This window comes from Eubalaena glacialis, chromosome 6 (genome assembly GCF_028564815.1).
Source record: "Eubalaena glacialis isolate mEubGla1 chromosome 6, mEubGla1.1.hap2.+ XY, whole genome shotgun sequence".
Lineage (NCBI taxonomy): Eukaryota > Metazoa > Chordata > Mammalia > Artiodactyla > Balaenidae > Eubalaena > Eubalaena glacialis.
The window spans coordinates 94,995,868-95,013,989 of record NC_083721.1 but is presented as its reverse complement, the minus strand read 5'-3'; the positions used below and the strand labels follow the sequence as shown (position 1 = coordinate 95,013,989).

General features: G+C 36.6%; 1 protein-coding gene across 1 annotated transcript in view; it reads right to left on the bottom strand.

The window, feature by feature from the left end:
- Positions 1–4,935: 4,935 nt before the first annotated feature.
- Positions 4,936–18,122, bottom strand: part of SPATA16 (spermatogenesis associated 16) — a 232,567-nt gene continuing 219,380 nt past the window's right edge. The window contains exon 10 of the mRNA XM_061193423.1: positions 4,936–5,058. Within this exon, the coding sequence (XP_061049406.1) occupies positions 4,936–5,058 (123 nt within the window). The remainder of the gene's footprint in view (positions 5,059–18,122) is intronic.

Genomic DNA, 18,122 nt, shown 5'->3' with positions numbered 1-18,122 from the left:
ATTGTTATATCTTCTTCTTGGATTGATCCCTTGATCATTATGTAGTGTCCTTCCTTGTCTCTTGTAACATTTTTTGTTTTAAAGTCTATTTTATCTGATATGAGTATAGCTACTCCAGCTTTCTTTTGATTTCCATTTGCATGGAATATCTTTTTCCATCCCCTCACTTTCAGTCTGTATGTGTCCCTAGGTCTAAAGTGGGTCTCTTGTAGACAGCATATATATGGGTCTTGTTTTTGTATCCATTCAGCAAGCCTGTGTCTTTTGGCTGGAGCATTTAATCCATTCACGTTTAAGATAATTATCGATATGTATGTTCCTATGACCATTTTCTTAATTGTTTTGGGTTTGTTTTTGTAGGTCCTTTTCTTCTCTTGTGTTTCCCACTTAGAGAAGTTCCTTTAACATTTGTTGTAGAGCTGGTTTGGTGGTGCTGAATTCTCTTAGCTTTTGCTTGTCTGTAAAGCTTTTGATTTCTCCATCAAATCTAAATGAGATCCTTGCCGGGTAGAGTAATCTTGGTTGTAGGTTCTTCCCTTTCATCACTTGAAGTATATCATGCCACTCCCTTCTGGCTTGTAGAGTTTCTGCTGAGAAATCAGCTGTTAACCTTATGGGAGTTCCCTTGTATGTTATTTGTCGTTTTTCCCTTGCTGCTTTCAATAATTTTTCTTTGTCTTTAATTTTTGCCACTTTGATTACTATGTGTCTCGGCGTGCTTCTCCTTGGGTTTATCCTGTATGGGACTCTCTGTGCTTCCTGGACTTGGGTGGCTATTTCCTTTCCCATGTTAGGGAAGTTTTCGACTATAATCTCTTCAAATATTTTCTCTGGTCCTTTCTCTCTCTCTTCTCCTTCTGGGACCCCTATAATGCGAATGTTGTTGCGTTTAATGTTGTCCCAGAGGTCTCTTAGGCTGTCTTCATTTCTTTTCATTCTTTTTTCTTTAGTCTGTTCCGCAGCAGTGAATTCCAACATTCTGTCTTCCAGGTCACTTATCCGTTCTTCTGCCTCAGTTATTCTACTATTGATTCCTTCTAGTGTAGTTTTCATTTCAGTTATTGTATTGGTCATCTCTGTTTGTTTGTTCTTTAATTCTTCTAGGTCTTTGTTAATCATTTCTTGCATCTTCTCAATCTTTGCCTCCATTCTTATTCCAAGGTCCTGGATCATCTTCACTATCATTATTCTGAATTCTTTTTCTGGAAGGTTGCCTATCTCCACTTCATTTAGTTGTTTTTCTGGGGTTTTTTCTTGTTCCTTCATCTGGTATATAGCCCTCTGCCTTTTCATCTTGTCTATCTTTCTGTAAATGTGGTTTCTGTTCCACAGGCTGCAGGACTGTAGTTTTTCTTGCTTCTGCTGTCTGCCCTCTGGTGGTTGAGGCTATCTAAGAGGCTTGATGGGAGGCTCTGGAGGTGGGTAGAGCTGACTGTTGCTGTGGCGGTCAGAGCTCTGTAAAACTTTAATCCACTTGACTGTTGCTGGGTGGGGCTGGGTTCCCTCCCTGTTGGTTGTTTTGCCTGAGGCAACCCAACACTGGAGCCTACCCGGGCTCTTTGGTGGGGCTAATGGCAGACTCTGGGAGGGCTCACGCCAAGGAGTACTTCCCAGAACCTCTGCTGCCAGTGTCCTTGTCCCCACGGTGAAACAGAGCCAGCCCCCGCCTCTGCAGGAGACCCCCCAACACCAGCAGGTATGTCTGGTTCAGTCTCCCCCAGGGTCACTGCTCCTTCCCCTGGGTCCCGATGCACACACTATTTTGTGTACGCCCTCCAAGAGTGGGTTCTCTGTTTCCCCCAGTCCTGTCAAAGTCCTGCAATCAATTCCCACTAGGCTTCAAAGTCTGATTCTCTATGAATTCCTCCTCCCGTTGCCGGACCCCCAGGTTGGGAAGCCTGACGTGGGGCTCAGAACTTTCACTCCAGTGGGTGGACTTCTGTGGTATAAGTGCTCGCCAGTCTGTGAGTCACCCACCCAGCAGTTATGGGATTTGATTTTACTCTGATTGCGCCCCTCCTACCGTCTCACTGTGGCTTCTCCTCTGTCCTTGGACGTGGGGTATCCTCCTTGGTGAAGTCCAGTGTCTTCCTGTCGATGATTGTCCAGCAGCCAGTTGTGATTCTGGTGCTCTCGCAAGAGGGAGTGAGAGCACGTCCTTCTACTCCCTCCCCAAATACATTTTATGGACAGAATTGATCACCCTGATGTAGACAAGTTGGAAAGAATCTGTTTAGATATTTTGAAAGATAAGTTGCCCCTAGCTCTAGAGATCAGCAGAGCTCTGCTTCCCATCTAGATATGTCAGTAAATGATGGAGGGACATAGGAGAAATGATAGGGGAAGACAGAGGAAACAATTGAAGCATTTAGGTCATGGACTAGCTATACAATTAATAATATTTAAATTGGTCTGATCATCAAGTGTATACCACTTCTTTTTGGCCCATATGTCTTTCTTTTGTTTTGCTTCATGTTTTTGAAATGTTACAGAATAAAATCCTATCTATCTTAGAATAAAATGGCAGAGGAAAAACACATTTTCTATAATTACTGAACTTTTAATTTTTCGTTCTTTTGGTGCATAAACCTTTGCAGAAATGATCATATTAGGAAATATTTTTGGACCAAAACCTAAGAGTAGCATATCATCAGGCCCTGTGTCACGTTAACTTTGAACAGACAGGAAAATATTTTCCAATATGGTAAAAGAGCAATTCTCAAACTTTAATGGGCATATATAAATTACCTAGGGAGCTTGTTAAAAATACAGACTTTGAGGTAGTAGGTTTGGGGAAGAGTTTAAGATTCTGCATTCCTCATGAATTCCCTGGTGATGCTGGTGCTGTTGGTTCATGGACCACATTTCAAATAGCAAATATGGGACAGAACAAGTCTTTAGAGTCAAACAAGGCATTAACCTCTTTGGGTGTTGCTTTCTTCAATTGTAAAGGGAGAAAATGCATACATGAAGAAATTCTTATGAAGTTGATAAAAATAAGCATTCTGAAAGTACTTTGTAAACTTTGCTTTCTCTGGTATTAATTTTTTTTTACACTAATATCATATTGCTTTACAAATCCTTCATCTGCATTATTGCTATTCAAGGCTCTTGACACTAATGTTGAAACAATGAACAAAATTCATTCCTATGGACATTGCTGTTATACCTATTAAGAATTCTAATTATTTGATACCTTGTTGAAGAGCTATGAGTGTTGATTAATTTTTTTCTGAAAAAAAGTTTCTTTTGAATTTTTTGGATTTCCATTTTATATCATCCTTCCTAAGACCAACTAGAACTGCCTTCCTTTCCCTACACAAGCCCCAGCCAAAAACAACCAATGGATATTTAGTATTGGATTTGGGGGAAGTGGTCAAACAGTGAAACCATAATCTAATAATTGTAGCTATATTATTTTCAAATATAATCTTTTAGCACTGTGGAATGAGAGAACACTAATTTTTGAAGAACAAAGATAAAGCAGTTGAACAGCTACTGAATATCAACAAGGCTTTCAGAAAACAGGCAGTGCTAAGATTCCATCCCAATTAAAAAAAAAAAAAGTATTACTCACAGAACATAGAAATTCTTTTGGAAAATAAAATTTTAACACTGAAGTTAAATTCAAAGCTCAACAAGCTTTGTTTCCTAGAGATGTTATAAGGATATATATATATCCTTATATATATATATATATTAATAGGAAGTTCCTGGACAGTGGTCAAAAGGGATAACAGCAAAACTGGCTGCATGGGAGGCTGAGCCATTTGTCTTAGACTCCCACATTTGGTTATAGGTTCAAGTGTCCATAGAAAGAAATTATTTTCCAGTACTTATGAGAACAGAACTGAGGTGCCTTGCTGGTGTGAGTCTAGAAACAAAAAGGAGTTTCTTAAACGCCCCTGTCTTTAACTGACTACCATTATATTAATAACTAACCTGAGGGAACATGATGGCAATGATGATGATCTCTGGGTGGAGTGGGGTAAAAGAGGAAACTATTTGATAAAGGTAAGAATTAAGCAAATGGTCCACAGGGAAATCAAGGTCGTAATTTATTTCAAAGTTTCAAAATATTTATATCTTGCATAATTATGACTACACAAATCTAACATATACGTAAGGCTAAATTATTGATTCCTTTACAATCTCACTGTATAATGAAAAATTCAGCACTAAATATTTTATTCCCTTTTTTCCTTTTCATGTTATTAATGTACTCTGAGATCTTATTTTTTCCATTATTTTTAAAATTTACATTTTCTTGTTTATTTTACTCTGTATATGGGTCCCATCTTCTTACTCTATCTTCAAACCTCCTTGTTGGTGTTAACTGAGGTCTTGAGTAATGGCTCTTGACTCATTATCTTGTCAAATATACACATTTGTGTTGAGTCATTTAAGGGGAGGGGATATGAAGGATCCAGAGGAAAGAATACAGATGTTAGTGAAATAACTGATGATATCAGCCATACCACATAAGGCTATCTCTATAAGGATTGAGAAAGTATATTATCCATTTTATAATTTAAAAAATCTGCATTTATATTGTCCATATCTGTATATGGTATGTGACTAATCCTTAATGAATACACATGAATATGCACATACACTATAAGTGGACTTGGATAGACCTGGTATATACTTTAGTCGACGTTGAAAGAGCAAAACAGGTGAAAGAAGCAGCAATGGTTGTTTTATAAGCTATTGAACTAAGTAAGACGAATTTGAGCAAGAGTCAGGTCAAACTTGCTGAGAACATTTATTGCTGCCAGTTGAGATTAACGAAGTGTAGACCGTCTTTGCCAAGAGGAGCACCACCTCATTCTTTTGGCGCTAGGCCTTTGTTGCTGGGCTGTCACAGTCAGGCTGGCGGGATGCCATTGGCCCTTTCTCTGGAACGTCTCGGTGGTGTCGCCTGCTCCCCAGTGACTAGCTTTGCTGCACAGTTTGAAGCCGCTTCATTTTTCTTTTTTGCCTCCGAGCAGCTCTCTGTTTTTTAGTTTTTAAGAAACTATCCTCTAATTGGTATAGGAAGTCTTCAATTCGTCCAACCTAGAAGAAATAAACAGATACAGCAAGATTCGTTGTTGTTTCCCCAGGTTTTGTGTACTTAGGAAAATGGTGAGGAATTTAAAAGTAAACGGCACATACAGGTCCATGTTGGAACAGAACTGGCGGAGACAGATACAATTAAATATAAAAGCCCCCTTTTTGTTTTAATTTCAGGGTCCTTTGTTTTAGGAACGTGAAGCAGACATGCAGGAATTTGCTTTACCACTCAGTCCTACATATTGGGGATGGGACTGGGGATTATCATCACCTGCTGTCTTTACTGGTCAGTAAAACCAGGGATTTCAAAAAGGAATAAATGGTGGAAAATTATTCAATTTTCTAAAAGAATAATGAAACAAAATCTACTCCCCTCAAAACCAGAGATTCTAGCATTGGTATACCCCTGGCCAACTTGGGAGAAAAATGAATATTCCACATTGTCTTAGCAAGAGCCATTTCTCTTTTAAATCAAAAGTTGAAATAAAATAAGATAAAATAACGATATATAAAACAATAGTTCTTAGAAATAAATTATTTGTCTTTCTCCAAAGAAAACTTATCATTATTCAGTGACAGTTGGTTGAATGTATTTGCCAGAGTAAAACAGTTTACATATATGCTGAGTTGGGCTTTCATGATGAAAAACAATTCATACTTAACCCTGATTCCCGAGACCTGCATATTGTATTAGTCTAAAATCACTCACTGAAGAACCTGTTGTCATAAAGTTAGCTCAAAGCTAGAGCACTTACTCTTCAAGGTATATTAACATATCGTCTCCTTAAGATAAAAGCACTTTACAAGTTCAATTTTCCAATTTAGAGCTCTACTTTTAAATCACTTGATTTATCATTCCATGTAATATCCAAAAGATAATTCAGATTGTCAAAAAGAGAGTAATAAATGGTAGCACTCATTTATATGTTATAGTTAGGTCTTATATCACACAAGGTGATGAAAACTGTCCATTGGTTTCCTTAAGAAAATAAGATTATTTATTTATGTGAAAACAATTCTTTTTGAAATCCTAAAATTACTTCAGGTAAATTTTTCCAAAAGTACATGTTGTTTATGATATCTGATTATTGCAGCAATCATCAAAATGATTTGACAGAATATTTTTGGATCCTGTCATGAAGTCAATGCATTATTCTATGTATTCCATCCATTTATACTATCCAACTTATACCAAAACCATTAGTAAAAAATTAACATAGAGCACAATGAAAATAAACACGATGGATGGCACTTTACTGTTACTTTGATAGAGTTGATTACTCACTCATGTTATTTGCACTGAAAATGTATGGTTTAAATCAAAGCTCTTTACAATGATAATGTTTGCAGTTAGTCCAAATACAGTTACAATTACAACCCTAATGCAACAAAAAAAGCTTCCTTCAATGATACAGAAAAATAATTGTTTTAAAATATCCATTAGGTGGCTGCTATCTTTTTTAAAAATTGTGTTTATTAAGAGCAGTATTGACTAACTGGTTTGCCTTTCATTAAAAAAGACAAAGAAGAAACACAAGCTATGTCATTGGAATAGAGTAATGCTGAATTAAAGTGGGAGGTCTAGAGTACAGACTATGTACATGTCTCACCTGGCCTAGGTGTTCACCTCCTACCTGGTCTGTCTACATGCTATCCTTTTAACCCATTCTCCTAATAATACTGGAATGATCTTTTAAAAATATATATCTGGTCACATTTTCCCCTGCTTAAAATGCCTAAATGGATTCCCAAGCCCTTAACATGATCTACACAGCTCTGGGTGATCTGGTTACACTTCTGTCTCTAATTCTGTCTCCTGTCACTACATTTACCTTAGCCCTGTGGTACATCTCTCAGTTTTCTAAACACAACTGTGCAGCATTCTCTGCACCCTTGATCTTCCTAATTCTATGCCCTCTGATGGAATACTCCCATTGGAACCCTTACATATCCTCTGGATTTCAGGTTCAACATCAGTGCCTCAGGGACATACTTCTTGATAACGCAGACCAGGTTGGGGCTCTCAGTAACATATTCCCACAGCAGCTGATTCATCTCTTTGCATATTGTAAGTTTTTACTTAATTGTTTGTAATGTTTTGTATAATATCTATCTTCCTGTCTGGGCTTGCTCCATAAGGCAGGCAGCTAGGTCCATGGTGTTCACTATTCCCAATAACTAGGATATGGTAGACCCTCAACAATCCTACTCTCTGATGATAGCGCTGAAGACATCAGTGTGTTCAGAAACCAATGTGTTTTTCCATACTCAAAGTGATGACTGGTATGAAGCATATCAGAAGGCTTTCTTTTCTCTTAAAGATTAATCACTTTCATATCCCATCATTCTATTACCATTGTTTAGCTTTGAGTCTAGGCAAGGTAATAACAAGGTGTGGTCTCCATACTTGAAACAGCCAAAAGTAGAAAGGGCACTGGGAAAGGAGTCAGGAGTGTTGAGTTCTGCTCTTGGACTGGCTTGTAATCTTGATCTGTGACACCAGAAAAGTCACTTGGCCTTTCTGAGCTTCAGTTTTCACCAGCCTTTAGTGAAGAAAGGGTTAGCCCGGATAATTTCCAAGGACATACCAAGCCAAAAAATTCCATGATTTGTACTCACATCAGATTTAAGTTTGTCCAGTCTTAAGATGTGCCCTTACAATTTTCAAACCAGAGGTTATTCTCTTAGATTATACCATTAGATGAATGACAGAACATGCAGTAAAGTAAGTCAATTTTAGCTTCTGTACTTACTGAAGTGTAGGAGAGCTGCAACATGTTTTTAGTAAAGCTGGTTCTTTATTTTCTTTTTTTAAGTCAAGGAAAGAAAAATGCTGGTTGAAGAGAAAATAGATTCATATAACTAAGAAGAACAGATTGCAAATGATAGAAATTTCTATAAAGCCCTTAGGGAAATAAAACACAAAGAAATATGCAAGCATGTAAGGAAGGAAATGAGCCAGTTTTTGGAGCAGAGGCCTTATTAGACCTTCTTTTTAGTGTAGGGTCTACTTGCTTAACTATATCAGATAGTCTCCTTGGTCATTCTGGGTCTAATTTTCCCATTTGCAAAATGGGCAGATAACATTTTCTTGTCTATCTGTGTGCCAATGCTGACTTGGCATTACTGAGATGTGGATATCAGACCAAATGAGTTTGTAGAGAATTTAGGGATTCCAGATGATTGAGGGGAACTGAAGGTCTCAGTAAAAGGGCAGATTCTCACCTATCATATGGTTGTCAATCATAATCCTCATCAAAGAGTTATCCTCATCAAATTGTTATCGACTATTTCTGAGGATTTTTAAATTCTTATGCACAGAAGTCTGTCAGTCATGACTTACTGTGGAGTCAAAAGTTCAGAACAAAGATGACTTTGAAACCATAAAAGAGAAGACAGCCTGAGAAGTACAGGAGATTTCAAAGTTGAAATTCTAACAGTACAAAAACAAATAATACCAATTAGGAAGAAATGTGGAGGTAACTAAATAGACCAATATGTATTACAGGAAAATTTCTAGTCAGCTCAGATCTCAAAGGAAGTACTTTCATTCTTTCATGCAAATATTTATTAAACATCTACTATGTACAATATTTGGCACTGTACTAAGGTGATAAGCAAAAATATCGAGATGGTTGTTTATGAGGAACTCATATTCACATAGGAGAGGCAGTTAATGAAAACATGATTGCAACAAAGCATGAATGTTTATATAAGAATTATGTACAAAAAGTTCTGTTAGCAAAAATGTCAGAACAGTGAGTTCTATCTGAAGGAATGTGGAAGTGTATTGGAGGTGATAGGAGCTGGGTCTTTGCCAGGACAAGAAACTCATTCCAGACAGAGGAAATGGCATCCATAAAAGCAAGGTTGTGAAAGAACATGGGCTATTTGGTAGGGGTGGGTCACATAGCATAGATGTGGGCATGGGGGGACAGAGAGTAGAGATATACACAGCAAGAAATATAGATTGGGGTCAGCTTATAAAAAGTTGAAAATAGTTAGCTGTGTGGTTAGGAAGATAAATCTGGTGCATTGTGTGGGGTGGAATGCAGCCAGGGAGACTAGAAGCAGGTGGATCAATTAGGGCCCAGTGCAATATGACATGAAAAATACTATTGGGGCCTGCATCAAGGATTTAAGAGACGTTTGGGAAGTAAGAGCTATAGTCTTGATGAAAAATTCTGTGTTGGGGTTAGAAGGCAAGCAGAATTAGTAATGACTGTGAAGTTTCTCATTTGAGACATTGATGGTATCTTAATGAGGTAAGGAATAAAATTCATTGAACAATTTTAGGGAAAAAGGATGAGTTTGATTAGTGACAAATGTAAGAGGTAGAAAAAGGTCACATAATCAGGAATGCATTAAAAAAAATGGACCTATAATAATAGCCTAGTACTAGGCTAAAAGTCAGAATGATGAAAACTCCTAATGGAAAAGAAAAAACAACCCACTATTTTGTAGTTTACCACGTGAAAAGCATTTTGGCAGTTAAACAGTCCTAAGAAAGACAAACAAAAAATGACGCTTTCAGTTATTCAGAACAAAAAGGTGGTCATGGCAGAGAGACAGCCTGCTGGGTCAAAGTCAGATATATCTGGGTTGGAATCCCAGCCCCAGCATGTTCTTGGTGACTTTTGGGCAAACTTATTTAATTCCTTGGAACCCAAGTTTCTTCATCGTCAATTGCTTCACAGGGTCCTAATGAGATTAAATTAAACAATTTATGTGAAGTATTTGCATAGGTTTTAATTGCTAATATTTAGTGGTAGTATTAATACTTGAATCTGGAAGTGTATGCCCAGTAAATAGAAAAAAACACAAATAAATAAAACATACCTATAAAAGTGAAATAAAATTAAAAGCTAAACAACTTTATCTAAGAGTCCTTGTGTTTTTGACCTCCACTCTGTGGAGGTTGCTGCCTCAGTAACTGTGCTAAGTGTAGGTGTTTGACATACTTTAAAGTCTTGTGATTAGGTCTCAAAATTCCACTATATAACAGACAAAATTAAGAGGGAGCAGAGAAAGGAGTGGGAAGATACGAGTTTCTGATAGTACATATTAGCTGCAAATTCAATGTATATCAACAGTATTCCCTGGTTATCCAAAACTGATCTGATTATAGACTACAATATTTAAAATGTGTCTCAAAGGGGGCAATTGTTTTTTCCCTTTTCTGGTCAGGTCCTGTCTCATCTGGGCTATCATGCTCGGTTCTGGGTATGTCCAGGGTCTTAACTCCAAATTGTATGATGAAACGTTGGAGGATCTGGAGGTGTTTACTGGGGAGAAGAGAAAACATAACAGGAATCTGTGATATCTTTAGGTATATCAGAATTGTTATGTGAAGGGGTGATGAATTTGTTTTGTGTTAGTTTATACATTTGAAAGAGTACTATCTAGAATTACGAGTTTGATTCTCAGTTCTTTCACTGGTGATGTGACTTAAATTCTGAACTTTAATTTTCTCATCTCTAGTGTAAATAACAAATTAATAATCAGAGTCTATTTACAGGGTTTTTTTGAGGATTAAATGGCTAGATGTTTGTGGAAAGCTCTTCATAAATGTCTAAGTCCTCCACAAAGATTATAATAGCACATTGTGTAGTGCCTGGTGGTTTCATAATAGGTTCTCAATAAATATTTGTTGAAGTGATAAACAGCTGAATGAGTAGTTAAATGAGTAAAAAAGTAGATATTATATTAATATTTTCACAACTGTATAAAAAATGGAAGGGGTTTTAGGGTAAGGTATAGTGACCCTCATCACCAGAGATTGGAAATCAAACATTAGATGACTTTTTTGGCAGGTATGAATTATTTGGGTCATGTGTGAGCCGGGGGTTGGATTAAAGAAGCTTTTAACATCCATTCCAACTTTAAGGTACTACTTTAATGATGTTTAGTTTGGCCTGGATTCACTCTACAGAAATGTGCCCAGTGGAAGAAGGACACATTGCAATTTGCCTTGTACCACATTGGAGAAGCACTATGGAAATGAGAGGGATCCAACCATTTCTGTTGTTGTAGTTTTGTATATAATGAAAGGTATCGAACTGGTTGATATAAACACCCATGGATACTAGGGTTCTCAGTACTTCGTTATATTTTACTTATAAAATGATCATATCTATAAGACCTATATCTTTTTCTCCAGATGTATCAATATTTTATCTTGCATCCAAAGGACCCCTATTACGGATTAGCTTAACATTAGAAGGTAGTTTATAGCACACTTTCTTTCTTACCCTATTAACTGCTTCAGATTATTCAATCATCAGATTTTTTGTTTTCTCAGTTAATGATTTTTTTAGCATATCGAAACTTAAGATTTTTCTACTAGATTCCAGGATAAAATGCAACATTTTTACAGATTAAAATGTTTTCCCACATTAAACCACTTCATAGTCACTTTCAGTATAGGCGTGATAAAAAGTACTTGAATATTTTCTCCAATAATCTTTTACTATAAAATTGGTTTGTATCTTATGTGTAGGTGGGAAGTATGGGGATGCCCTGAGGTCAGGAGACCCTCTGTTCACTTGAGAGCTTTCTTGTGAAGGAGATTGCTACTGACTCACTCTCATTTTGTGGGGCTGACTGTGACTTCATTTGCACACAGATCCAACCTATTTTCATTTGGTAATTGAAGGCATGTGAGCCAGAGGTGAAAGCAATAGTACCAGTTTCCATTTCTTATGCAAAGGCTGGCCTTGAGACCAAGGGCATTGCTGGGGGAGAAACTGAGTTTTAGAACATAGTTAGAAATGGGGACAAACTAAGGAAAAAAATGACAAGAAGCTCAACACAAGCAAAGCTGATGAGAGATGATAACAGAAAGGGACACACAGCCATGGCCTAATAGAGCTTTGGAAGGGGAGCCATTCAGATGTGGTGAGGGGAGGGAGAGTCACTGTGAAGATCTGGGTGGCCCTTTCCCTCCCAGAGTCATTTAAAATGAAACACTACTGGGATGAGTTGAATTTCGTTCCCTCAAAATTCCTATATTGAGATCTTAACCCCCAGTGTTTCAGGATGTACCCTTATTTGGAGATAGGGTTTTTATAGAGGCCATCAAGTTAAAATGAGGTCTTTAGGGTGGGCCTTAACCCAAAATGACTGGATAACGGGATATTTGGACACAGTCAGTCACTCAGGGAGACTAACTTATGAAGATGAAGGCAGTGGTTGAGGTGATGCTCCTACAGCCAAGGTATGATAAAGATTGCCAGCAAACCACCAGAAACGAGGGGAGAGGCATGGAACTGATTCTTCCTCACAGCGCTCAGAAGGTACCAACCCTGCTGACACTTTGAATTTGGACTATCAACCTCCAGAACTGTGATGATAAACTTCTGTTGTTCAAGCCACTCAGTTTGTGGTACTTTGTTACAGCAGTGTTAGCAAATTAATACACCTGTAGACAGTCCCTGACTTATGATGGTTCGACTCATAATTTTTCGACTTTATGATGGTGCAAAAATGATATGCATTCAGTAGAGACCGTATTTTGAATTTTGGTCTTTTCCTGGGCTAGCAGTATGGGGTCTGATACTCCTGTGATGCTGGGCAGCCGCAGTGAGCTGCAGCTCCCCGTCAGCCACGTGACCGGAGGGTAAACAACCCATACACTTATAACCATCCTGTCCCCATACAACCATCCTAGTTTTCACTTTCAGTACAGTATTCAGTACCGTAAATTACATGAGCTACTCAATACTTATTATAAAATAGGCTTTGTGTTAGATGATTTTGCCCAACTGTAGGCTAGTTTAAGTGTTCTGAGCACATTTAAGGTAGGCTAGGCTAAGCTATGATGTTCAGAAGGTTAGGTGTATTAAATAATTTCCAACTTACGGTATTTTTAATTTATGATGGGTTTATTGAAATGAAACCCCAATGTAAGTTGAGGAGATCTGTACTAAGCCATATAGCTCAGTTAAGTTCTAATTTTCCCCTCATACATAACTTTGATGATTTCTACCTTTCACTTTTCCTGTTGGTTGATGCTCCCTACTTTGTTGGTGCCCCCTGCACAGGCTTAGTATACACCTTGGGAAACAGTGTAGTTTCTTTACAATAATGGCAATTAGAGGAGGTTGATCTCAAACATAAACGCATGGGTAAATTATGCGGAGAAGGAAGACACTGGGCTTGAAATGGTACTTCCTATTGGATTTCATGTAGTCTGGATTTAGGAGAGAAGATTAGGTATGTTTGTACATGTTCATGCATCAGGAATTGGGTGAGGATTTTTTTCTTTTTTAATTAAAAATTTTTAAAAAAGAGAAGGATTTTTAAAAAAAATTACTTAATTAATTTATTTATGGCTGTGTTGGGTCTTCGTTTCTGTGCGAGGGCTTTCTCTAGTTGTGGCAAGCGGGGGCCACTCTTCATCGCGGTGCGCGTGCCTCTCACTATCGCGGCCTCTCGTTGCGGAGCACAGGCTCCAGACGCGCAGGCTCAGTAATTGTGGCTCTCGGGCCCAGTTGCTCCGCGGCATGTGGGATCTTCCCAGACCAGGGCTCGAACCCGTGTCCCCTGCATTGGCAGGCAGATTCTCAACCACTGCGCCACCAGGGAAGCCCAAGTTTTTTTTTTTTAAATAAAGCTTTTAAAGATGTCTTTTAAGAAGACAAAAGATAGATGAAATAAGAATTGGATCCTCAGGAATAAATATGTTTCTATGACTGTAGTGGTGGTTACAGAACGAGGATGTTTTTCCAGCGGTTAGCAGTGTGGACCACAGTGGATTTGTTAACATTAGTTTCCTTGCTCTGTTCCAGTTTAGTTTCCAGACCAAATGCTTTTAAATATTTATCATCCAAAATGGTTTGAATTTTAATTCTTATTAGAATGACAATTGTTTTTAAACAGGCTTGAAATTAATTTCTAAAATAAACCTAGTTTCTGAAACCGAGTTGTTTCTGCTACTCATAATATAGCAGTTTCCTTTAGCTTTTGGCTAGCATTCAAACAGACAAACAAGCCTCATATTTCTCCATTTAAATTTAGTGAATTTTGTATGTTAGTTGGTATTTTAGTCATAAAAGTACAATGTGGAAATCTAAGTCATCTGCCTGTGATATGTTACAAAATGTGCAAAAAACTTCCTGCTAAACTGTATTACCAAGTCCTAATTGAAAATTCCCATAATGATAGCACTTTAAAGAAATTATGTTTAGTATACAGTTAAAGCGCAATTATGAAACCTTGCTATCACTTCGTTCACGAAACAATGTATCATGGCTTTTTAAAATTTTAGTTTTTGGGACTTCCCTGGTGTTCCAGTGGCAAAGAATCCGCCTTCCAATGCAGGGGACGCGGGTTCGATCCCTGGTGGGGGAACTAAGATCCCACATGCCGCGGGGCAACTAAGCCTGCGCGCCACAACTACTGAGCTCTCGAGCCTCAACTAGAGAGCCTGTGTGCTGCAAACTACAGAGACCACGTGCTCTGTAGCCCACGCCACAACTAAAGAAGAGAAAACCCGCATGCCACAACTAGAGAGAAGCCTGTGCGCCGCAGTGAAGAGCCCGCATCCCCCAACGAGCGCCGCAACGAAAGATCCCATGTGCTGCAATGAAGATCCTGCGTGCCGCAACGAAGAAACAACACAGCCAAATAAATAAATATTTTAAAAAATAAAATAAAATTTTATTTTTCCATATTTAATGGCATAATTTATTTGAAGGTTTGAGTATATATATTTTAAACTTTTTATTTTGAGATAAGTGCAGATTCACATGCATCAGTAAGAAGTAATACAGGAAGAATCTGTGTATTCTTTATCAGTTTGCCCCAATGGTAACATCTTGCAAAACTTTGGTAGAATATTACAGCCAGGATATTGACACTGATACAGTCAAGATATAGAACAGTTCCATCACCACAAGATCTCTTGTGTTGCCCTTTTATAGCCACACCCACTTTCCTCCTGGCTCCACCTCCTTAACCCCTGGCAACCACTAATCTTGTCCATTTCTATAATTTTTTCATTTTAAGAAGGTTATATAAATGGAATCATATAGTATATAACTCCATTAGTCTCTGGGGATTTATTCAGTTTGTTGTGTGTATCAACAGTTTGTTTCTTTTTATTGCTGAGCAGTATTCCATGGTATGGATGCACCACAGTTTAATGATTCACTCTTTGAAGGATATCTAGATTACTTCCAATTTTTGGCTATTATAAATTAAGTTGCTATGAACATTTGTTTACAGGTTTTTGTGTGAACATTAGACTTCATTTCCCTGGGATAAATAAATGCCTAAGAGTATAATTGCTAAGTCATTTGTTAGTTGCATAATTAGTTTTTTAAAGAAACTGTCATATTGTTTCCCTCAGTGGCTGTATTGTTTTACATTCCCACCAGCAGTGTATGAGTGACCCAATTTCTCTACATTGACACCAGCATTTAGTGCTGCTACTAATTTTTATTTTAGCCATTTTGATAGGTGTGATTTATCGCATTGCGGTTTTAATTTGCATTTCCCTAATAGCTAATGATATTGAATATGTTTTAATGTGCTTATTTGACATTCTCTTTGGTGAAATGTCTGTTCATGTCTTTTCCCCACTTTCAAATTGAATTAACTTTTTAATTTTTTACTGTTGAATTTTGAGAGTTCTTTATAAATCGAAATACTTGTCTTTTTTTGGGCATGTGGTTTGCAAATATTTTCTGTCATTCTGTAACTTGTCTTTTCATCCTTTTAAACAGAATCTTTCACAGAGCAAAAGTTCTCAATTTTGATGAAGTCTAATTTATCAATTAGATTTTTATGGATCATACTTTTGGTGTCAAGTCTAAGAATGCTTTGCATAGACTAAGATTCCAAAGATTTTCTCCTATGTTTTTTTCTAAAAGTTTTACAGTTTGAGTCAATTTTTGTATCAAGTGTCAGACTTAGGTCAAGTTTTTTGTTTGTTTTTTGGTTTGTTTTTACCTATGGATGTACAAATACTCTTGCACCATTTATTGAAAAGCCTACCTTTGCTTTATTGAATTGCTTTTGTGCCTTTATAAAAAAATCAATTGAGCATATTTATGTGAATTTACTTATGGTTTTCAAGTTTGTTTCATTGATCTTTGTGTGTATCATTCCACTAATACCACAAAGTCTTGATTATTGTAGCTATATAAAAAGTTTTGAAATCCAGTAGACTGATTCCTTTCAGTTCAGTCTTTTTCTAAAGTGTCTTAGCTATTCTGTTTACTGTGGCTTTCCATAAATTTTAAAATAGTCTTGTCTTTATGAAAATTCTTGCAGAGATTTTAATAGGAATTGCATTAAACCATCAATTTTGAGAGATTGATGTCTATACTATGTTGAGTCTTCCAATCCATGAACACAGCATGGCTTTCCATTTATTTAGATCTTTGCTTTCTTTCGTTACAGTTTCGTAGTTTTCAGTATACAAGTCCTGTGTACGTTTTGTTAGAATTACACACCAAAGCATTTCACTTTTTCTGAAATTTGTAAATGGTACTATATTTAACATTTTACTGTCCCTGATTATTGCTAGTATATTGAAATACAATTGAGTTTTGTATGTTTACCTTGTAACCTTAATGAACTCACTTAAGAATTTTTTTTTTTTTTTGGTTTACTTTTTTTTTGTTTTTCTGTGTTGACAATAATACCTACATTATTGACGAAGTTTTATTTTTTCCTTCCTGATCTATATGCCTTTTCTTCCTTTCTCTTGCCTTTCTGCAATAGTTGGAATTTCTAGCACAATGTTGAATAAGAGTGCTGAGAGCAGACATCCTTGTCTTGTTCCTGATTTTAGGGAGAAAGCATTCAGTCTTTCACAATTAAGTATGTTAGTTCTAGGATTTTTGTAGATGCTATTTAACAATTTGAGGAGATCCTCTTCTATTTGTAGTTGTCTGAGAGTTTTTATCATGAATGGGTGTTAAGTTTTGTCAATTTTTTAATGCATCAATTGATATGATTATGTGATTTTTTTCCCTGTATTTTGTTGATATGGTAGATTACATTGAATTTTAAATATTCAAATAGCCTTGTTTGCATCTCTGGAATGAACCTCACTTGGTTATGGCATAAATTCTTTTAATATATTGCTGAATTCTATTTGCTAACATTGTAAAAATTTTAAAAAAGATTTTTGCAGGTATATACATAAGAGATATTAGTTTGCAGGGTTTTGGGGTTTTTTTCCCTTTGGTTTTGGTTTTTTTTTTTGGTACTGTTTTTGTCTGTTTGGTATCAGGTAATACTAACTTTATTGCATGAATTGGAGAGTGCTTCCTTCTCTTATACTTTTTGAAAGAGATTGTGTAGAACTGGTGTCAAACCAGCTGGGCTTAAAGATTTCTTTTGGGGGAGCTTAAAATTATGAATTAAATGTCATTAATAGTTACAGAGTGATTCAACTTATTTCATATTGGGTGAGTTATGGTACTTTGTATTTCTTGAGAAATAGGTACATTTCATCTACATTGTTAAATTTTTATGTGTAGAGTTGGTTGTAGTAGTCCCTTATTATAATTTTGATGTCTGCAGGGTCTATAGTGATATCCTATTTCATTCCTGATATAGATGATTTTGTCTTCTTTCTTTTTTCCTTCATTAGTCTTACAAGAGGTTTGTAAATTTTATTGATCTGTTCAAAGAACCAGCTCTTTGTTTCATTGATTTTCTCTATTTTTCTGTTTTCCATTTCATTGGTTTCTAGCCTTACCTTTATTATTTCCTTTTATATTTCTGTTTTGGGTTTATTTTGCTCTTCCTTTACTAGGTTTTTAAGTCAGGGCTTCAATTATTGATTTGAGATTTTTTTCCTCTTTTATAATGTATGCATTTGGCGTTCTAAATTTCTCTTTCAGTGCTGTTTTAGCTGTATCCCACAAATATTTATATGTTACATTTTAATTTTCATTCAATTCAGTGTATTTTTTCACTTTCCTTGATACTTCTTTTTTGTTCCATGGACTATTCAAGTATTTAGAACATTTCCTGTTATCTTTTTATTATTGATCTCTAGTTTGATTCTGCTGCAGTTGAAGAAAACCTTCCTTAATATTTCAGTTTTT